The 21,401-nt window shown below is 51.2% G+C and overlaps 7 protein-coding genes across 7 annotated transcripts; 4 read left to right on the forward strand and 3 right to left on the reverse strand.

Annotated features, from left to right (window-relative positions):
- Window positions 1-642: 642 nt before the first annotated feature.
- Window positions 643-2,386, reverse strand: CC1G_04725 (hypothetical protein; the record flags this gene model as incomplete). The annotated part of the gene is made up of 4 exons (XM_001838229.2): window positions 643-1,240; window positions 1,295-1,924; window positions 2,082-2,147; window positions 2,202-2,386. 4 exons carry the CDS (start codon window positions 2,384-2,386, stop codon window positions 643-645), a joined length of 1,479 nt encoding a protein of 492 aa, XP_001838281.2.
- A 431-nt stretch (window positions 2,387-2,817) lies between these two features.
- On the forward strand, window positions 2,818-3,143 carry CC1G_15786 (hypothetical protein; the record flags this gene model as incomplete). Its single annotated transcript, XM_002910020.1, has 2 exons — window positions 2,818-2,880; window positions 3,039-3,143. 2 exons carry the CDS (start codon window positions 2,818-2,820, stop codon window positions 3,141-3,143), a joined length of 168 nt encoding a protein of 55 aa, XP_002910066.1.
- Window positions 3,144-3,705: 562 nt separating this feature from the next.
- Window positions 3,706-9,038, forward strand: CC1G_15787 (nuclear pore-associated protein; the record flags this gene model as incomplete). The annotated part of the gene is made up of 14 exons (XM_002910021.1): window positions 3,706-4,110; window positions 4,160-4,339; window positions 4,394-4,501; window positions 4,556-4,793; window positions 4,842-5,732; window positions 5,787-7,048; window positions 7,107-7,423; window positions 7,487-7,631; window positions 7,693-7,846; window positions 7,901-7,978; window positions 8,035-8,179; window positions 8,239-8,342; window positions 8,405-8,696; window positions 8,753-9,038. 14 exons carry the CDS (start codon window positions 3,706-3,708, stop codon window positions 9,036-9,038), a joined length of 4,605 nt encoding a protein of 1,534 aa, XP_002910067.1.
- A 762-nt stretch (window positions 9,039-9,800) lies between these two features.
- CC1G_04728 (hypothetical protein) lies at window positions 9,801-11,181 on the reverse strand (the record flags this gene model as incomplete). The annotated part of the gene is made up of 4 exons (XM_001838232.2): window positions 9,801-9,886; window positions 9,944-9,976; window positions 10,037-10,708; window positions 11,019-11,181. 4 exons carry the CDS (start codon window positions 11,179-11,181, stop codon window positions 9,801-9,803), a joined length of 954 nt encoding a protein of 317 aa, XP_001838284.2.
- A 2,876-nt stretch (window positions 11,182-14,057) lies between these two features.
- CC1G_04729 (hypothetical protein) lies at window positions 14,058-15,252 on the reverse strand (the record flags this gene model as incomplete). Its single annotated transcript, XM_001838233.1, has 5 exons — window positions 14,058-14,072; window positions 14,627-14,765; window positions 14,822-14,868; window positions 14,925-15,041; window positions 15,100-15,252. 5 exons carry the CDS (start codon window positions 15,250-15,252, stop codon window positions 14,058-14,060), a joined length of 471 nt encoding a protein of 156 aa, XP_001838285.1.
- Window positions 15,253-16,306: 1,054 nt separating this feature from the next.
- Window positions 16,307-17,553, forward strand: CC1G_04730 (Cys 2 peroxiredoxin; the record flags this gene model as incomplete). Its single annotated transcript, XM_001838234.2, has 6 exons — window positions 16,307-16,407; window positions 16,473-16,496; window positions 16,630-16,691; window positions 16,746-16,944; window positions 17,013-17,091; window positions 17,156-17,553. The coding sequence occupies 6 exons, from the start codon at window positions 16,307-16,309 to the stop codon at window positions 17,300-17,302; spliced, it is 612 nt and encodes a 203-aa protein (XP_001838286.2). The 3' UTR covers window positions 17,303-17,553.
- A 611-nt stretch (window positions 17,554-18,164) lies between these two features.
- Window positions 18,165-21,106, forward strand: CC1G_15788 (multidrug resistance protein; the record flags this gene model as incomplete). Its single annotated transcript, XM_002910022.1, has 20 exons — window positions 18,165-18,326; window positions 18,376-18,385; window positions 18,441-18,458; window positions 18,507-18,567; window positions 18,622-18,781; window positions 18,831-18,871; window positions 18,929-18,959; window positions 19,010-19,051; window positions 19,108-19,154; window positions 19,208-19,298; window positions 19,351-19,422; window positions 19,470-19,520; window positions 19,572-19,809; window positions 19,874-20,058; window positions 20,117-20,162; window positions 20,216-20,239; window positions 20,290-20,340; window positions 20,399-20,490; window positions 20,548-20,706; window positions 20,762-21,106. The coding sequence occupies 20 exons, from the start codon at window positions 18,165-18,167 to the stop codon at window positions 21,104-21,106; spliced, it is 1,926 nt and encodes a 641-aa protein (XP_002910068.1).
- Between the last annotated feature and the right edge of the window lie 295 nt (window positions 21,107-21,401).

Below are 21,401 nucleotides of genomic sequence, written 5' to 3' on the forward strand. Positions count from 1 at the left end.
TGGTTGAAGAATAAAACTTGTACAGTGCTTAAAGAACTTCGATGGCTATTCACCGGGCTACTTATATACTTATTGACCTGTGGGGACCGGACCTACCATTAGGACAGGATTTGGAGGGCAGGTGCCGCCCACAGCTCCCAAGTATGTGACACACTCCCTGCCTGCAGTCACGTCGTCAGGCTAAAAGATAAGGAGTGTACTGGCTAACAACGCAAATAAGAAGCGCGAACGGGATCGGGCGACCAGTACAAATTGCAAGGCCAGTGATTTAACATGGTTCCCATAACGTGCGCGTATACCCAATGGTGGCTCAGGCTCAAGAGCTAAAGCGCTAAGCGCCAAGTTCTTGAGTCATATTGCCTTTCGGCGTAGCGGGCTGCGGTAATGAGCGCCAGGCCTGTTGTCTTCAACACAAGCCGGCACAACTATTGCTAAGTCTCAGGTTAGACAAGCGTGCTTTAAAGAGTCTGTGGGCAAGCACCGTCCACATTAGAGACAATAAGAAAGTAATCGGAATCGTCGCGTACCGGGCTCATCAATAGCATCATCCAAAAAAGCAAGCCCGAGGATGCGAGGATGACTCCGTTCTATTAACTACACAGCTCTTGAACAATTACAAACAGCGGCCTTAGTCGTGTTGGTTTATGCACTCCTCTCCACCCTCGCCTGACTGCCAGGCGCCTTGAAGAACCCCGCCGCATCGAAAACAAACTTAGCCATATACCCCTTATCCCCACCCGCATGCTCCCTCAACGACTGTCCCTCCCTAAGCCACCCAAACCTATTCGCCGAAAGCACCGCCGTCCTCAAAAACAACGTCCCATCAATCCACTCCGCGCCCTCCAGCTCCGTCTCCTCTGCGCTAAAATAACCCTTCTCGACGTGCTCGAATAGCTCGGCGTAGTGCTTTAGTGCACGCTGGAGTTTGGGAACGTGTTCGTCGGGGCTGCTGAGGGTGGTCTGGAGGATGGCAAGCCATGGGTTGGGGGTGATGGTTGACGAAGGCGTGGCGTTACCACCGAGTGCGCCAAGGGACGGTGTGGGGTGTGGGCCTGGAACGATTGGGCTGAGGGTAGAAGGGTCGGAGAAGAAACGCTTGATGTTGAGCGGAGGGCGACCGCGGCCAATGTACCACGCAAGAGTCACGGCGAAGTACCCCCTCAGGAAGAGTCGTGCGGAGTGGTCGCTCACATGGGCGACCCATGGTGCAAGGAACAAAGCAGAAGTGACCGAATGAGCGCTAGTTTCATAGGGTTAGGAGTAGTGAAGCGCCAAGAAAATGAGGCAGACGTACAGGAAAAGCTCCGCGTAATACTTGCGGTTTGGTTCATGCCCGCATACGCCATAGATAAGTGTCCACAACCAAATCAATTCCTCGATCTTCTTCTCAATATCACCCTCAGCATCCCACTGGTCAGCGTACGCCTTCAACTTGGCCCCATGTGAAGCCATAATGGCGTCCCACAATTTGGCGCCTCTGGGTTTCACAAAATTGCCCATTTCGGGGTCTTTCAAGACCCTGGCAAGGACAGTGAAAGCATGAACTCCTTTGGCCTTTGTCGTTGTACTAGCCAAAACGCTGGGGTTGGGGAGATCTATGGCGGAGAAAGAAGCGGTTTGTGTCTTGACAGGGTCCTCAGCCTCCCACCAATCTGCAGGGATCAAGCATGTCGCAGAGGCCTGATGTATAGCGGCTTGCGCCATCCCATCTACGATCATCCCCGGAACGTTGAACTCGAGACCGTGCCCGATGTTTATCATGGGATGCATAATGGCGTCCAAGGTGCGGTTGAGCATCTGTGGTGGGAGCGACCCGTCCGATGGGAAGTTGTTGGCTTTTGAGAAGACGTATTCTTCGAGCAGGCGGGGTATGCCTTTCGTCTGTAGCTCGGAGGTGAAGAACGTCATGTAGGATTTGTAGTAGCTGTTGGGATATTTTAGAGGGAGCTTGTATTGAGGCTCGAGTGAGGACTTGCCGAGGATCTCCCAAATACTCCTTCCAATTCGACTCAGTGATTAGAACTTCATCTGGAGGCTTGACCTGATCCAGTCCCCGCTGCCAGCTACTGCTATTCTCGTACGAGGCACGCAGGATGTCTGCATTGGCCCCCATCGACCATAGCGCCAGGACGGTAGCTGGGGTATGGCTGAAAGGGGCCGATGAGTGGGAAGTGGGAACACGGATGACCATGAGGACGTACTTGTGGTACTTGAGGTTGTTGAAAAAAATATGCCATTTGTCATTGTTGTCCTTCAGGATATCTAACAGTGCGGCTGTGGACGCAGGCGTTCGGCCTAGGCGAGAGGGGAGAGGTAAGTTTCTGAGCTCGCTTGCCGGGCGGGTAGGCCTTGGAAACAGCTCGAAGGGTTCAATTGACGGTGTCATGGGAAAGGGCGGTAAAGAGAAGCGGCGGAGAGAGAGGGCGTGCTAGTTCTCTTAAAACACCCTTCTTTATTTATAACTCGTGGGGACCTCTTCAAGTTGAGATTACCGGGGAATCGTACCACCGGTTCGGCGTGCACGTCTGCGACGACGATCGCAAGGCGGGCTTTGGCTAGAGAAATACCTTGGGGTTGTCAATGCTGCTCGTCACGGTTGAGTGCACCGACGTAATCATGGGGCACAATCTTGAGAAGATGGAGATGTCTTCCACTAGAAGGCCCGAATAAGGGACCACTTTGGGCACGAGGACTGGTGTCATGGAGCGTCATCGATGTTCTCCGCGAACGGCCTCGCGGGACTGGACGCTGGAGGTTAGGCGTCTGGTATGGGTTCGAGAGTAGAGCTAGACTTGCCATAATTGGTGCCGCATGCTGATGTTGACTCCTACGATACGCAAGAAGGCAGAAACTTGCTTGAAGCGCCTGAACGGCGTGATCGTAAGTTGGACTGTGAAAGGCTCGGGTCGGGTTTATGCATGGGGATTGGACAAAGAGGTAGCCTGCACGCTGTCATGGTGTCGGGAGCAGCATTACCCGTGGTCCGTGGCGATCGCGAATTTCTGAAGATCAACAATGAACTGCGCTGTTTCCATCAGACAGTCGCCGCCGTCCAACAGGGCTCAGACTTTGCTATCAATGACATTCTGTACAATCGTGATTGTGCTGCAGGGCCCCTTTCAGCCAGGGAGGGTGATGGATAGAAGAGGAAACTCACATTTAAAAATTGCATTGTACAACAGATAATATAGATACAACCGCAAAAGAATCACCCAGAGGATGGCACCGGCATGTCGGGCTGATTACGGGGTTGGTCCGTGGTCGACGCGAGTAATGGCCGCCTTTCTGCAGAGGTCGGTTCTGGAGATTCTTCATAACATTGGCTTCGACATAGATTCTCCGTGCAGGCGTGTCCTAAAGTAGACGTTCGTCATCAAGGCCGACGATTCTCGACGTTGAACGCAAGAACGAATTACTGATAGAAATAAAGTCAACCCAGCACCCAGCGACGATATCTAGACAGGCGATGGCTGCAATGCTACAAGCCTCGTCTGCCATATCATAATTTCGGTGTCCGCGAGGTCGAGCTCCTCGTCGTTGGAGGATCGTGGTCGTGGTCGGCTCGGAAGGCGCAGCGCCTTGGCAGCGCCCAACGGGCCCAACCATCAGTGGCTGTGCACGTTCTTTGTCGTTGCTTGGAACGACGGCCCAAGGTTCGCGTTCGTCGCCCAAGACGTCGGGCAGACCCTATTGTTGTCCGCCATGATGGCGTCGCTGGACACATTCACTCATTCCAGGGGTCGAGGGGCGTCACCCAACCACCGCGGTAGGCCTCTCTCACGCAACAAGCAATGGGTCGCCAATCCGAATCCGACGAGCGAAGTTCAAGGCAGCTCAAGCGAAAGCTGGGAACGGGGAGGACATCATGGTGGTCGAGGACGTGGTCGAGGACGAGGGAGGGTCTCACCGCGAGGACGAGGACGAGGAACGTTCCCTAACGCTACTCTGCGCAACACCAATATCCGCAAGTCAACGTCCAAGTCACCTCCAAAACGGAACGAACAACTTGCTCCCGCATCCATCGACCCAGCGACCGGATTCCATGGGCTACCTATCATCTTCGAGCCCGAATTCTCCACCAAAGAAGAGCTGGAAAACTACTACCAAGAGGTATCACTCATTTCTTTTTAAGCATCAGAACTGGCTGAAATTAGGATAGCTCGTCGTCGCCCGTGAGCAAGAACGGAAACGGGCAATTGCAGAAGGCAAAATGGACGACCCGCTTGTGCAAAAGCGTCTCGAGGATGCCATTACTCTTGTTGGAACCTGTCCAGATATGTGTCCCAGGTTTGAGCGATATCGTCGCGAAAGAGAAAGCAATTTGGCTGAATGGGAAACGGTTCGTGTCGTCTCCGTTCTGCGTCGCCCTGGAAGGCACTCAACTCTAGTATAGATTCCTGGAACCAAGCGAATAGATCACCAACGGGCAGTCAAGATGTATGAACGCGGCGCGGGCGACAAGTCTCTCCCGTCGGATGTGCGTCCCCCGCACGTTCTCAAGGTGAATGATGGGGTTCGCTATCCCAAGCTATTTCCTGCTGAATGTCATGAGTAGAAAACCCTCGACTACCTATTTCAAGATCTTCTACCCCGAGGGGGACTTGAGCGAACAGCCTACTTCATTCGAGATCGGTCCCGTGCAGTTCGAAACGACTTTTCGTTGCAACACCTTACAGGGCCCGAGGCCATTGAGGCCCACGACCGCTGTGTTCGGTTTCATATATTGGTCATTCACTTCCAACGAAACGCCAAGGGCTTTTCAATGCAGCTGGAGGAACAACAGCTGATGAACTGTGAGCCGGATAATCTGGCGTAGTTTTCGCTACTAACTGGCCTTCCAGCTCTTCAAAGTTTGAAGGAGTTCTACGAAGATCAAAGGGGAAAGTACCAGTCGCCAACGGAGTTAGAAATGCGAGTGTACCACCGCCTCATTCACATGCGCGATCAGGTAGAACGTCCTGAGAACATCCCCGACCACATAAAACAACATCCTGTCTTCAAATACGTCACACAGTTCCGACGACATGTGCAGAAGAAGAGTGAACCTATCACAAAGAAAAGCCCTCTCATTGTTGACGACAAAGCTATGGACATCTTCCGGCAATTGGTAGAAGTTCTGCGCGGAGAAGGGAACACAGTGATGATCTACCTTGTCGCGTGCATTCTGGAATGGTTGTTTGGCCCAGAGACGATCGACGATATTGAAAGCATTCGTGGCGATTTGTCCCTGTCCGACATCATCGACGGCAAATCCCAAACCGCAGAGATCCAGGAGGTCACATCGGATGTCGACTTTGATTCACAAATGGAGGACTACACGCAGGACGAAGAACAAGAAGCTGATGTGGAACCAGCGCCTCTGCTCTTCCCCAATGTCCCGACCTCTGCACCTGCTCCAAGTCAACCACAGCCATCTGTTTTTGGCTCTTCCTTTACTGTACCCCCTTCAAACCAGCCCATTGCTCCTCCACCGATTCCGTCCCAACAGAATGCCTTTGCTTCTCTAGTTGCTCAGCCAAACGTTTTTGGTACAACCTTTGGTGCACCGGCGCCGAAAAGTGCATTCCCTGCCGTTCCATCTGTTTTCGGTAGTCTGCAGTCCTCGACCCAATCCACCTCTGCTTCGACCACCTCTCGATCGGCACCAACACCTTCGGTTTTCGGCGGCAGCGTGTTCTCGACGTCAAAGCCGGCAGTGGTGGAAACAGCACTAAAGGCATCCGCGCCCAGCAGTGAGTCAAATCATCGCCTTGACTGTGGGACTAACATTGAGAGCGTCTTTCCAGACCCAACACCACCGGCTTCAGTGTTTTCCTCGACCTCACCCTTTGCACAACCCCCGCCATATGGTGAGCCTTTGCCGAACGTGGTATTCCCGTCTGTGGCATCGCCTGCACCCATTTCCCCGCAACCACCGCCTTTGCCACAAGCGCCACCAGTAGCCACGGCCACAAATGAAGCGTCTTCAACAACAAAGCCTTTGCCTCCTTCGTCACCATCCACCTTCCTTAACCCAAAGGCGACGCCTTTCCAACCGGGACTATTTAATAAGCAACCACGACCAAAGTCCCCTACCACCGCCCCTGCAGAACCACAGGAGAGTGTCACATCGATTGCAGCAACGGCGCCTGCCGTTACCCGTGCCAACCTCTCCAGTTCTTCATCTAGGACAGCGACGCCTCCACCACTGAAGATCGACGTGGACTTAAAAACACCCGCCCCACCACCAACCCAACCAGCGCTTAGTTCTCCCATCCATCCCCCACCTCCGCCGAAGTTTCAGCCGATCTCACTACCCTCCACCCCAACATCCGGTGCCCCTCCCAGCGCGGTTCCCTTGCACCTCAAAGGACATCTCTCCACGCCTTTTGCATCAGGGCCCAGTTCGAATACGGGTCCTTTGAGCCCATTGTTCGTTCAGCAGTCGTCGCCCTTTGCGCTCTCCACCGCTTCGTCTTCCACTTCGTCGTCTCCACTCTGTTCGTACCCGATGCCGGGTGCCCCAGTTCTGGCCAGGGGGACCGATATTGAGGCCGGGTGGGCGTGTTTGAACGAGATGGGGAAAGGTAAAGAGAAGGAGAAGGAGAGGGAACCTGAACCGCCTCAGCAACAACAGCAGCCACAACCAAAGCGACCACCTGAACGACGTGAACCTTCATCCAAAGACCTTGCAGCAATGGAAGGGCAAGCTCTCTCGTTCGCAAGGCGCAGTCAAGTCGTGAAGTCAGCTTTCCAAGTGTGGTCTCGCAAGAACGCCGAAAAAGCTGCATATCTCAGGGCAATTAAACAGGCCGACGAGTACCAAGAGAGAATACGGTTGGAGAGGTCGTTAAATGGGAGTGCGCGGGGTGGTGCCGGTACACCAGATCGGAAGAGGAGGATGTCGGAGAGTGTAACTTCGGAGGGTGGTGATACCTCGATGTTGTCGGTGTCGCAGTTGGAGAGAAGGGGTGGGCAGAGTCCGCAGAGGAAGCGAGCGAGGAAGAGAATATCGAGTGTGTATCAGGAGCGGAGGACGGACGACGAACTTTTCAAGAGGTTTAAGGAGGTGCGTATCTTCTCGTTGCCCTTACTATGATCCCCTCACGTCCTGGCCCTCGTTTCAGAACCATGAAGATCACCAAAAACGCTGGGCCCCGGGTACATTCCTCTCCTTGCTCAAGGCATATGTCAAGGAGACAGTCCGACTGGAAAATATGCCTTCAACGTGGCAGATATGGGTATCCGTTAATCCTGAAGTGAGCGACGGAACGGCGATTTGGGTGGAGAGGAAATTCAATATCCCGGAATCGGGTGAATGGTTGGAGGATGTTGCGTTTACGATACCCGTCACGAAAACCTCATCTCCGTCGGGCGAAGCGCATCCGGGACTTGTGGTGTTTGAGTGTACACCCATCGAGGGCGTCGATGATGAGATTGAGAGGTGGGTTTAGTTCTCTGGGCCTACTTCCGTTTGTTCATTTCTGATGGGTGGTTGCGTTCTTAGGAAGTACCGGGTTTTAGATGACTGTACGAGGTTGAGGGGGATTGTGGACAAGTTTCCGAGTGATCGATATTACACTCCAGCGTTGTTGACATTCTGTTGGACGAGCAACCCCGATTCGTACTCTGCGCCAGACCTTTTCGAGATGGTGTGTCACCGTTCTCTTTTCCTGGGCATAGAGTTTGGCTAATTGACTCTGTTCTTTGTAGATCGACAAACTTGTCAAGGAGGGCCGAATTAAGAGCCATGTCTCCATTCCGATGAACTCGAATGACAAGGATGCGGACGGTCAGTTTAAGGCGGCGTTGGAAAAGCTCGATATGGATCTCGAGGGAGAGCTTGTGAAGCCTTTGAACATGAAGGGTATGATTCAATTCAGCGAATGCGGCGAAATACTTGCTGATGTCCGCTTTGAAGGTGTGCTCAAGCACTACCTGCCTACCCTCAATTCGTTTATCGACGAGTGGGTAGGGTCGTGTGCGAACGGCGATCACTGTAAGGACATTATTGTTTCTAGATGGCTCCTTTTCTGACAATTCCTTGCTATGTAGTCAACTGGAAGTTATATAACCTCGTCGTCCACGCCATCGTCGAACTTCTGAACACTCTTGGGCAGCAAATATCTGTGCTGTGTGGTTTGCAGGCTGACGACTTTGCCCTTCCTGAGTATGACGATGGTGCGATTGATGATAGCGAGTAAGTCGTGTATACCCCTTCGATATATTAAGGCTGTTAACGCATGTACTTCTGAGCAGTTCTGCGTACGAGGTGGCCGAGGAATGGCTTACCAATATTTCCTCCAAAAAAGATGTGTCACATATCTTCAATGACTTGGCTTCACATCGGAATATCGAGCAAGGTCAGTTTTTTGTTGGTGCCTGATTTTAGCTTAACTCCATACTTAATTCTTGTGTAATGCAGACTTCCCAACTCGAATCTTCATGGAGCATCTTGTTCAACTTTGGACCGAACTCGTATTCCAAGCTTCGGGCGACCACCCCTCATCCCTATCCTCATCTCTCAACAGCTCTGTTGCTGGCCACCCTGCCACGATCTACTACGTATTGGCTGAAGACCTCGAAACATCATTCCAAGAATTCGAAGAAACCTTCCAACCATGGCGGATTAAGCTCAGTCAGAGGTTGAATGTGACTGCGCGGAGAGAACCGAAGAGGAGTCATTCGATGGGTAGTAATACGTCTGCTACTGCTAGGTGGGTATCCCATACCTTTGCATCTTGGTCTGCGACACTCACCACTGCGATTGTAGTCCCGAACTCAAACGCCCAAGATTATCCACTCCTTCGATCAATGGCGATTATTCACCATTCTCAAGTCCCATGCTTAATGGGAACGGCAATGCCAGTCTGAACTCGGGATCCATTGGAGTAGAGGAACCCTCTCCTTCACCGAGTTTGGTTTCTTTGCCGCTTTCTGAGCGGACGGAGTCTGTATCTGGTCAATCCCATGGACAGGTGCAGAAACCTAAGTATACAGCTGCGTCCCTCAGGGCACTTACGGAGGATATGAGGAGGAAGTTTATGCGGACCCGTTAAGCAGTTATGCTTTTATGTAGCACGGACGTTGATTTTGGATTTCATTCGTGCTTCCTTTTTTCTTTTTTACTCATCCATAAGTTCTTTCTTATTTTCCTTTCGAAGCGTGTTTTTTTAGTGCCCGTTTAGACGGTAGATTATTTTTCTGCTATTCAAGCATGGCATATTTGTAGTTTATTCTAACCATCAAAGCTTTTGTCTGCCAGTTGCTCTGAAATAAGATAAGAGCAGCCTTCCGCATTCCTCGAAACCCTTGGGCGCTCCCCGCTTTACAGTCTGAGTTGACATTGATCGAAAATGACAAGCGTCCAACTTCCCAAGGTGCCAGAACCAAACGAAGCGACCTGGGCCAAAAGTCTGGAAGCTGGAACCGCGCTGGTGGTGGACGGGCGTCATCCCCTTAATGGGGGTGGGACTGTACGGACTTGGGCTGGCATATACAGCCTACACAGGCGACGGCAGCCTGCACAAACTGAAGCTGAAGCATATTGTCGCAGCCTCCCAGACAGAAGACGTGCGCGTGCTGGCGGAGCGGGGTAAACTAGGATCGACACCCCTTCGGAATGATGATGGACCTGCTTGTCTCTGCCTCTGTGGAATAGTTTAATCAGCGACCCGGGTCGTAATACAGGTGTGCAATATACAGGTAAATAGCACAATACAATATAATGAAACAAAAATAGGGGTGAATCAGATGAATGGAAGGTGTAAAGTGAACAAACCGCAAACACAAAATCCCGAAATACAAGTGAAAAGAATAGATTAAGGCCCGAGCTGCTGGTCTGCTGCTGCTGCGTTTATGGCATCAGCGATTGTTTCGTGGAGGGTGACGTGCGGGGGTCGGAGAGCTACAGGTGAGTATGTGAGCGTGCACCTAATGGCTGGGACGCAACATAACGACGTACATGGGTCTGGGGGGACGAACGTATCATGGTTTTCTAAGACGATCGTGTTAGAGACAAGGAATTGGTTAAAGGGAGCCACACTTCCGAACTGACCTTTATTCGAGCTTGCTAAACTCGATTCCGCACCACTCGGAACCACGATATACTCGTCATTCTCGTCGATCTCCTCTCCATCCGCATCAGCATCCTCTCCATGGTCATGACCGCGGTCAGTGGTAGACGGGCGCCGCAAAGGAGTCAAGACGACTCCATCAAACACTTCAGCGTTCCCCTTCTTCGGCAGCGTCGATTGCGCTTTCTCCCGCTTGACATCCGCTTCCGCGTCCTGCTTCCTTGGTCGACCACGCTTCCGTTTTGGCTGAGCAGGAACAGACGTCGATGCAGAGACTGAAGCGTGCTCCCCTTTCACAGGATTCTTCCGAGGACGCCCACGCTTTCGAGGTGGAGGTGCGTCACGTCGCGGAGGGTTGAAGACAGTCGAGGCGGATTCGGTTTGAACGAGTTTCGCGGGAGAGGTGACGGGACGCGGTTGTTCACGGACGCCTGAGATTGTTGCAACATGCTTCGACCCTTTATGCCGTGTGTTATAGGGTTCTCGGGAAGGCCCAGCTTCCTGCCCTTCTGGTGAAGGTGAGGGTTCGGGCTCTGGCTGACGTTTCCGTTTCTGGCGCCGTGAGGGAGGAATTTCGGGTGTAGACGATGTGTTCGCTTCATCTTCATCTTCCTCGCCCTTTTTTTCTTGATATTCATTCAAAGCGTGCTCGACTGTATAAAACGAGTTAGTAAAGAGGAGCCATCGACAGCTAGTGAAATTCCGCAAGGAGAATGGGAGGTATTGAGCGCCTCGCAGAACGACTATGGACCTTTCAGCTGTGATAGGCTCGGAAAGACGGACTGAGCAATTCGCTGACGTCCTTCAGCGATAATTCAGCCAATTTCTGCAGCTGCATTCGTGATTCTGCGCTTCACATTGGAGAAACCCTGTTAGACTCCCAATTTCCATCCGTGTATTGTCAAAAAGGCGCCTCCCCTCCTTCCCCCGTAGCCCATCCAACAGCAGACATTTAAATCTCACCTCCATGCTGCTCAACAGTCTTCAAGAATTCCACCATTTGCGACTTTGTGGTATTGTAACGCTTCCACTGTAATTGATGGCAGATTGTCCTCAAACATTCTGCTTTGAGGAGATCCCAGGGGAAGCTGGGTTGTGCTGTGCGGCGGTCAGACTTTCTGGCCATCGCTGTCGGCGTTGGACGGTCGTGGAAACAATAGGATTGGGGAGGCCGTCGTTGTTGGTCGTCGTTGAAGTCGAAGCTGACGGAACGGCTGGACCTCGACGATCGCGACGCACGTCAGGACCCCCCTATATGCTTAGGTATCTCCGATCCCAAACCCCCATTTTTCGCGGTTTTCGCACTTCCAAATTTGGCCGGCATCCGCCGCATGAAGATCGGGGTTGGCTCTTTGGGCTCACCTTCGTCCGCACTTTGGATCTAACATCGCTCAGAGGCCTTCTTGTCCGCATAAAAGCAAAAAAAGAGTAGAATTAGAAGTTCCTAATGTAAATGGGATAATTAATGAATGTACGAGAGTGAAGTCGCCGTAAAACATGGTCAAAGATTGTAGAATGAAGGGAGAATAGCTGATACACTAATCCAGGCCACCGGAGGCACGTCCATAAGTCGTTGACACACGAGTGAAGCACGTCTTGACGCCCATGAAACTCCGTGAACAAGCTTGAAGACCCCGCACAAAGGTGACAAGCCTAAAGGTGGTGCCATTCACAGCTCACAGCAATGTCCTATCGGGTGATGGAAGGGGAGAACGAGGACAGGGAGAAGATGAGGTGCCTCGAAGAATGAAGCGACGGTGGAGACCCATACGCATAATGAAAGATCGGACATCACCCTTTTTTTCTGCGATTTCGTCACATAAAGATCGGACATGGGGGGGTTTTTGGTTTGATTTTCGTCGCATAAAGATCGAAGATAGCTAGGCATATACTATCACAAGCTTCGCTTGCCCGTGCCGCAGGCACGGGAATGGTGGTTAGGGTCGGGCTTCGCCCTCCACTCAGAGAAATGGTATCGATAAATGCTGCGTACTCACTGGCGCCCGCCTACGGCGGGCTTTGGTGGTCTCTGATAGTTGAGGGAGATCTTACCTGGCTAATGTAACATGGAAAAATGAGATAACAGCAGGCATATTTCTATGCCACTTATCTAAAATGACCGTCGTGTAGTTATACAGCGACTCATAATCACTATTTCGCGCCTGCACAGTGCAGTGAAGTCAGGTCTGGTCTGGTGTACTGTGTGGAATTTTTCAAAAGAACGACAACATCAAGTCCAATGTGGACAATCCCCATAGAAGCATGACAGGCCATTGCCGATGTTTCTAAATGCCTTCTTCATTCCACGGCCTGTACAAAGACAGTACATGAAGAATAGGCGCTGCCTCACCCATTGATGGAACCAACACCTCGGATGCACCCCGTACTGGGAAGTGCCTCCATTCTACATCTCGCCTGCGCCTGCTTCAGCGCGTACACGCACCTTTAGGCTTACACTCGGAAGAAATTTCGCTAACTATCAAAACAGATTGTAATCTACAGGTAGGAAACACGAAAATTCCACCTATTCAAATGTACTTACTCTTTATTTTATTCTAGGAATCGCGTCTAACTTCCCCCTGGTTCCCCGCCGAAGTCAGAAACTGATTCAAAAGAGACGGCGCGGATGGATAGGGATTGCTTCAGCCTTCGCTTCACCCAGTTTGATGGCTTAAATCGAAGCCGGGCCATTAAGTAGCATAGCCTCATCTTCATATTCATGAGAACTATTCTAAATTACCTGTTTACATGTTCTTTGAAGTCCAATGGACGTGCGCTGCGACCAAATTCCAATCCAAGCTGACGGGCGAGGCAGCAACAGCAATAAGGCTCAAGCGTTCAATCTTCAACTGCCGTTGCCGCGCGGGAAAAAGGGAGCTGAGTTGATTACATAAATATATTACATAACATTCTTATGTTAGCGAATCCGGTGTGCTTTCATGTAGAGGATCACTGGGTTGTAACGCCGACATAGAGTTGTAACGTGTCTTATCGCGGCTCAGATTCTTCTTTATCGGCCAATATTTTTGCATATTCCTGTGCGAGTATACGTGGAGACTGCTAGCATCCACTTTCTACAAAGAAAGGGCAATTTGTATTTAGAAGAATGCGTTATCAGTGGTAGAATTTTTGCGACAAGCGTAAAATTCTGACGTAATTCGTACTTTTCTAAAGGTCAAGAGCTCGGAATAGCGAAAAAACGCTGGGAAAACAGATGCAGGGCATTTTTGCTCCAAGTGTGCTATCTTTTCAGTTTCCTACTGTAGTCACTGAAGAGAGAGGGCAAAAGTGCTCGAGCGTGACAGGTACGAGGGACCATTCGCAGCAGGTTGCAACTCCTTTCCCATCAAACAATCAAACTTCTGTCACGCTCTTCGCTTCGGGGTTGCGAATGATGTGACAGCGGAGTGATCGCAGGCATGTCACACTCGTTGCAACTCCCTGTTTTTGAGGCCTTTTGGACACCCTTCACCGGCTTTCGTCTGGCATAGCAGGATCCTCTTCGATCTTACAGAGATTTGAAAGTAGTATAGAGAAATGGCATCTCAATGTACTTGCAAAATTACGGAAGCGAGGACCTCCTACTTCTTGAGTTGTTGAAGGATAACTGAAACCCGTTACAATTCTATGGTAATGATAGTAGGGGGGTCCTCGCACGTCGCGCGCTCGGCGGAGATCAAATCAGTTTGGAGCCAGCCGCGGCACACGACGGCGACACTCAGATATTGGGCGCTTATCTTATCTCCAGTCAGAGGATCCATGTTCTGAGCTCTCCTTGGTGCTCGAATCAAAACAACGGAATGTCCAGGGAAGTTTCTGAGTGAATACTCGAGAAAAACGCCACAAGCTCAGATCGTGGAAGAAGTGGGTGCCGATCATGAAGTTGTTTCCATGCGTCTAACAGGACTTCGAAGTTTCCAAGTAGAAATTGAGGGGGCTGACTCGGGAACATATTTGGGGCCATCTCGCATAAAAAGGGGAGTCTCCTAGTGTATAAGATCCCTACACCTCGACGCACTGAAATGGTTAGAAGTTCAGCCGCGTCTACCAAGAAAATCAAGGTGCCAGCTTCGAAGATCCGGGCCAGAGGTCCGAGTCAATGCAAGTCTTCAAGCACCAGCAAAGTACGGAAAGAAAGGTAAGTAAGACCCAGCATTCTCAGTACCATGACTCACCTGTCCTCTCAGAGCGAAGGCTGGAAAATGCAAAGCCAGTGGAACTAGAGGTCGAACTGCTGATCCTTTGGCACAAGGAATAACTCGGTTTGCCAACGACATAGCCTCGAGGAGCGTGCCAGAAGTCTCTTTGCAATTTCGACTCCCAAAGACACCCCTAATTCTAACTCTAAAGTCCTCGGATGCACCCACTATATCCGTGGCCGGATCTGGGGGCGATTTACGGGAGGAGACTTGTCTGAACCCTGTTCAAAGCACTCACGGCAATTCTCACTCGACCCTCCCTCCCATTACAGCCGACTTGTTTGACGCTTTCGGGGATGCAGTGGACTCCGCCTCAGAAAAGCAAGTGTTGGATGACCTCGAAGAGATTAATAGCCTCGTGGACGACCTTACCTGGCATATCATATCCAACATCAAGTAGTCTCGGAGGACGGTCTCGACGTTGATGTTCAGGCCCTTGTTGAAGTCCGGAAGGTAGTCTTCGAGCCCCGCAATTGGTGGAAGGTGGTCTGGACGGAAGGCGAGTTTCCACCTAACGAATATGATCGTCAGCTCGAAGGTTAATCCAGTGTTCGCAAGGCAGCATACCATTGCACTTTGATTAGTTTTCCTTGGTCGATCTGGTCAACGACATCCTACAGAGAGAGCTTATGTCAGGGATACTTTCCTCAATTCCGATCGCCTCACTCACCGCATCGTCGAAGGCTCCCGAACCGAACCCCTCCGGGTTCAGAGTTCCATCCAAATCATAACATACGACTGACGGTTCCTTGATATTCTTCAGCGCTTGCTTCGGCCAGCTGGTGATCTAAAGGCATATCGCATCAGTGATTACAGCGGGGTGGTTGGTCGCAGGACCTACATACCACTTCAACGTTTGAAGAGCCGTTGGGTCCATATGTTCGGATGCAAAGAGAAACAGCACTATACGTGGTACCGATGTCGACAGCAACGAGGAGCTCGGGTTTGACCTCAACCCAACTTTTCAAGCTACGACGCGTGAGGGGTCCTATGGGCATACTGGGCAATATGGGCGATAGAGATTGGTTTTCGTGCAGCAGTGAAGGACCATCTTTATATGAAAGCGAGTTTAGTACAGGCGAGAAGCTGGATGTACCGTCTTCAATCTAATTTCCAGAACAGTCGCATTAGATTCATCGACAAGGTTATGGGTAGACTTTTGGTGGAGAGCGCAGATGTGACATGTCCGCCACTGCGCACGCCGCAAAACGTAATCTGTGCATTGACGAGGGCCTTGCTGACAAGTACGAGATCTCCGAAGCTGTTTCGGGATCGTGCAGAAACAGTTCTTCCTGTCGGGGTAAGAGGAACTTCGCCATTGCACGATCGCTTTCGATTTGGTACATATTTTAGTGGCACCTCTCCGTCAATAGATACCGAAGCGACTATGAAAGGGTCGTAGAACGTGTTTCCTGAGCAGTCAGATTGGTGTACAAAAGAAACCCTGAGACAGGTGCGCAAAATCGAGGACTGGAGCCAGAGGACTGGAGCCCGGGGAGCAGGGACCGCGAGAAAAGTGATTATCGTAAGATTTCAGGGTGTCCTCCAAGATGACTCGGTAAAAGAGTTCGAAAGAATCAGTGTGGTCGTTGGTAAGGTGGTCGTGCACCAGGTTTCTGAGTAATTTCCCTGTATGAAGTCACGTTTCCAGTCACGCTAGATCTGACAAAGCCTTCGCGCTCCTTCAAGTCTTCGAAAATTGGCGCCACTCACGGTGGATCGCATCGTTGGAGAGAGACGGGCTTTGTTCTATCGCCCAAGTTCAGAGTCTTTGTAAACGGTGGTGTCAAGCGAGAGTGTCGTGGACCATTTTGGCAGTATCCTGGAGAGTTGCAGCACCCTTGGGGTTTAATGCAAAGTTGTGCAGTCATCATGAGGCTCGGGAGCAAAATTGACCAGCGCGTGGTCGGATTCCCAAAATTGGCGCCAAGAAAACAAAGGCAAATAACGCGAGAAAAAAGATCACGGAACATGACTCTGCCACGGTATAAAACCTTCCAGACTCTTCTTTGACCCCAAACCATCGTCTCGTCTACCCACATCTCGCTCAAAATGCCCGCTATCGTTCAACGCCCTGCTCCCACTTTCAAGGCTGAGGCCGTCACTGAGGGTCTCTTCAACGAGGTCTCTCTCCAGGACTACCAAGGAAAATGGTACGTCACGATATTAAACCACAAGTGCGGGGGAACTGACTAGATTTTGCTCGTTTTTCTTACAGGGTTGTTCTCTTCTTCTACCCTATGTGAGTTCTCAATATCCTTTGACTCCGTAAACGCGTCGTCGCTGACCACAATGCTTCAGGGATTTCACCTTCGTCTGCCCCACGTATGTCCCACTCGAATGAAAAAACGCCAGCGACCTAACAAGTATCCCAGCGAAATCCTTGCTTTCAATGACGCTCTTCCCCAGTTCCAAGAATTGAACACCGTTGTTCTCGGTACGGCTCTTCGTCGGGTGGCATGTGACATCCATGCTTAACGGCGGCTTTCAGGTGTCTCGACCGACTCCAAGTTCTCCCACTTCGCCTGGGCCACCCAGCCTCGCAAGGAAGGTGGTCTCGGCCCCGACCTCAAGCTCCCTCTCATTGCCGACCGAAACATGAAGATCTCTCGCGACTATGGTGTCCTCCTTGAGGACGAGGGTATCGCCCTCCGTGGTTTGTTCATCATTGATCCGAAGGGTATCTTGAGGTTCGTTGCTCGGTGTCCATCAAGAAGCATAAACGTTTGCTCATTGCACTATGTTCATATCCATTTAGGCAAATCACTGTTAATGATCTTCCTGTCGGCCGCTCTGTCGACGAGACCATCCGCCTCATCAAGGCTTTCCAATTCACTGTTAGTTCCCATCCCCTTTGTCCCTCGTCGATATGTCATTGACTTATCGCCTCTGCTCTAACAGGAGAAGTACGGCGAAGTGTGCCCCGCCAACTGGACCGAAGGCTCCAAGACCATCAAGACTGACCCTGTTGCTAAGTTGGAATACTTTGGTGCTGCCAATGGTGAAGTCAACGGTGAAGGCCCCAAGAAGCGCCCCCGCACCGAGTAAGCGCGCAATTCACTGATACCCTCCCCTTCGTCTCAGGTGCCCCCAATCGTGCTTAAGACCCCTTTTTTACGCGAGCTTCAACCCCTGCTCTGAATTCCTCTATTTACCCCCACCTTTTTGGCATTGGTTCCCCCCTGCAAATACCACCCTGACAATTCTAGATGCGAGCTTAGAGTCTAGATACGCATTATCGCATAATTCTGTTGTACTTATTTTTGTAGTATTCGCTTATCGAAACGTTCATAATGCTTTTATAAAGCAGTCCATCTTGCAAGTCGGATTGAAATGGTTGAGCATATGGATTGTCGGTTTTGTGCTCAGTCCTACATGCTTTTCATATCAGGGCTACCGGTGCCCACTCGTGATTACAACTAGGGTAGCTCCGCAGTCACCAAGGTAAGACCCTGACCTCCGCCAGTTTCCAGCGAGATGGTTGAGCGATATGGGTTTGTAAATCCTTCGCATTCGAAAACGGCTGGGTGCGTGCGAGGAAACACGATGGGGGACTAACTCGACCTCAAGTCGAGAATTGCTGCAGGGTCTAAGGTCGAGCCATATGTTCGTGCTCGGCTAATGACATGAAGTGGGAAAACCTCATGCCCCCGTCGCGTACTTCGCGGATGACCTCAAGGTTAGGAAATTGCCCTGGCTGAGGTTCGAACTCGCGACGGCTACCGTGCCGACTCGGAGGAAAAGTCCAAATTTGGCGCTTGGCAGGGTCATCTCACGTGGTTCGGAATGATAACCGGTGTTGGGCGCTCTCCCACAAAGCATGGTCATTCTTCTCGACTTATGTACCTACCCTTCGTCTTTTCTTACGCCGACCGCTTGTTGCGTACGGGTCTGAGGTCACCAAGGTCATATGTCCCAGCCTGTAACGGAACGAGATCGTCTACTTCCTATCCGCAAAGCGTCGAATGGCGACATACGACATGGAGAAAGGAGGCCGTTGGGGCCGTTGGAGATATCGAGGGGAACGCGGTATAGGATCCTGGCAGGGATTTGGACAGCGACATTTCTATCCGTGAGTGTCTGAGCTTCTAGTGGGACGCGATGCTCAACTGAGAACTTAGGCCTTGAATCGTAAGGTTTAACCCATCTCAGGATGTTGGATTAGACTGACTTTGCGCATCTGAAGAAACCTTGGTGCCAACTAGTGCGTCTCCTCTCATTCACCGGGCAGCGTGAGCTTATCAAAAACCAGTGCTTCCATCTATTTCGTCTGAATTCAACAAATCCAACCAAGCCAGTTGGCTGGGGACCTCGTACGTCGCGTCGTCCTAATCGTCCAGCCTCGGCTAACCAACCATGTGCCCCAGTTACCTACTTGCCACCTGCACGTTCACTCCACTTTACGGCCGCCTCTCGAACGTCCTCGGTAGAAAAGGTGCAAACCATACCGCACTGATATTCGCCGGTCTCGGCGTACTGCTCTGCGGCCTCTCGACCAACATGGAGACGCTCATTTTGGCTAGATTCGTACGTCTTCTTTGCCAGACGCGGCAACCGAACTCTAAATGGCCGTTAGCTTTCCGGAATTGGAGGAGGTGGACTGATGACTACGTCGTCGTGAGTAGAGTTTTCGGATTGTAATCCGTATTTGTGGAAGCTCACCGGGAGCGGCAGTATTATTGTCAGCGATATGTATACGCTGCGGGTATGTCTCCCACACCAGGCCTTAATATCCTGTCTAATGTACCCCGACAGAGTCGAGGCCTGACGCAAGGCGTCCAGAGCGTGTTTAACGGTGTGCGTACAAATTGTCCTTGTTAGACTGCATTGATTGATTCGGTCTTTACGAACAGCTTGGTATGGGATTTGGTGGCCCGCTAGGAGGCTTGGTGACCGACTGGTAGTGCAGTTCTCTTTCTCTGGCAATCGGCCTTGGGATTGACTCTTTTCCAGGCTCGGTTGGCGATGGGCCTTTATCATCCAAATGCCCCTGTTCATATTTTCCTACGTCCTCACAACGATGAACCTTAACTATGTGACTGAGGTAGGTTTCTTTGACCGCGTGCATCTGCCTTGCCAACTCATGGACACTGCAGGGGAAAGGAAAGAGCACGAGAGAAATCCTCAAACGCATTGACTATGGCGGCAGTGCGACGCTTCTAATGGCCGTAAGTCCTAATAATCCATTAGACCTTCAATAACTGACAGCGCCTAGGTTGGATCCTGCTTGCTTTTCCTTAGTGCCAGATATAACGAAGGGCTTGAGGTGAGCCTGACTTACGCCCTCCTTCTGACAGTATCTGATGCGTGGAAACAGTGGTCGAGCCCCTCCGTGACCATCTCTGCATCGTTGACAGCTGTCTTCTCGATCTTATTCATCATAGTCGAAATATGGGTGGCGCCTGAACCAGTCCTTGCGCCATTCCTCCTGAAGCAAAAAATCCCTGTCCTCGTCGGGATATCCAACTTCCTCGTTGCAACATGCAACTTCTCGATCATGTACTTCCTGCCTATGTGGTTCCAGACTGTGATTCTGACGAGTGCTTCGATTGCTGGTACGTGACCTCGCGCGTCCTACTCGTTTGGAGCATACCCACTGATGCTGGTTTTTGCACCCAGGTCTGCACCTACTTCCCAATTCCCTTTCGATGTCTGTTGGTTCGCTGTTCGCGGGGTGGATGATGCACGTTACTGGCCGGTACAAGCTCATCAACCTCATCTTTGGCGCGCTCCCTTTTATTGGCGCGTCTCTCATCTATCGGTTGCAAGAAGATTCGGGCTTCTTTGTATCGTGGTTCAGCATCGTGAGTGTTTCGACCCCCTCTAACGGTAGACCATACTGACGGGTCGGACTCGGTAAAGGTTCCGCTAGGATTTGGAAATGCCGTTGTCCTTCAAACCATGTTGAGTGAGTCTATCTGTGCTCGGGGTTTCGTCCCGACTGCTGACCATGTTCCACAGTTGCACTGCTCGTTCATCTTCCTGGTCGGTATCCAATTCAATATCCAGCTTGGATGAAGCTCACAGACACACAGAGAGTTACATGGCAGTAGGAACGGGATTTGGACAGCTTTTCCGTGGAATTGGTACGCTCTCCGTACATCATGACCCCCACTACTTTTGAGACTGAACTCGGGACCCTAGGTCAAGTCGGAGGCGTCGCCGTTTCATCCGCCGTCTTCCAGTCCATCCTCGATTCGGAACTGAGGAAGCGCTTGACGGGGCCAGATACCGAGGTGAGCTTCCTTTACCCAATAGAAGGTCTGTAGAAACCATTCTGACGCTGTGTTCAGTTCATCATGAAGATTCGCCAAAATTCTCGACTCATAGCTTCCCCCGACATACCCGCACACATCAAAGAAGCGGCAAAGGAATCCTACAAGATCTCGTTAAAATCTGTTTTCTTCTTTGCTTCATGTATGACGCTCCTAGCGTACATTGTCCGGTTACCCGTTAGTCCCATCCATCTCCCTTCCTCTTGCAAACACACCCTAACTGCTTCTGCAGATCCCCGACAAGCACCTCGACCACGAACCCAAACGCGAACACACCCACACCCACCGGCACCACCAGCACCAGCATCAACCACCATCCTCTTCACCTTCAGAAAGCAGCACCGTCGTCGAACCATCTTCAGTTCGCACGTCTATGACTCTTGACCGCGGAGCAGAGTATATCGACGTTGAGGACCGTTGTGAACTTGGCGATTCTGAGTCTGAGGATAGTGAGCTCGAGGTTGGCGGCGTCGATTCTGCAAAACGTACGAGAACGAGGAAGCGAAGGCTGTCGACGTATGATATGGCAGAGGATGTTGCGGACCCGGAGATGCACTATGGGACACCGCGGGTCTGACATACCGTAGTCTCGCTAGATGCTGATTCCATACAGAATGATTCCCTTAGACGTTGGGTGCACTGTAATAAGGATCTCTGGCAAGCCTGGGGCAACCTATGTACATACTAATGTACTCATTACTGACACCGCTTGTATCGGTGGACCATTTCTTGCCTGAAATATAGGAAGGCACGATTTGACGAGTCGCCACCCTTCTAAGTGCACAGTAGGCTTCAAACTTGTCTCCAAACCACAAAGGGGCATTCGCCCTCCGAGTTTGACGTGATCGAAGGGGTCATCAGAGGGTGGAAAG

This window comes from Coprinopsis cinerea (assembly GCF_000182895.1).
Source record: "Coprinopsis cinerea okayama7#130 chromosome 13 map unlocalized cont3.13, whole genome shotgun sequence".
Classification (NCBI taxonomy): Eukaryota; Fungi; Basidiomycota; class Agaricomycetes; order Agaricales; family Psathyrellaceae; genus Coprinopsis; species Coprinopsis cinerea.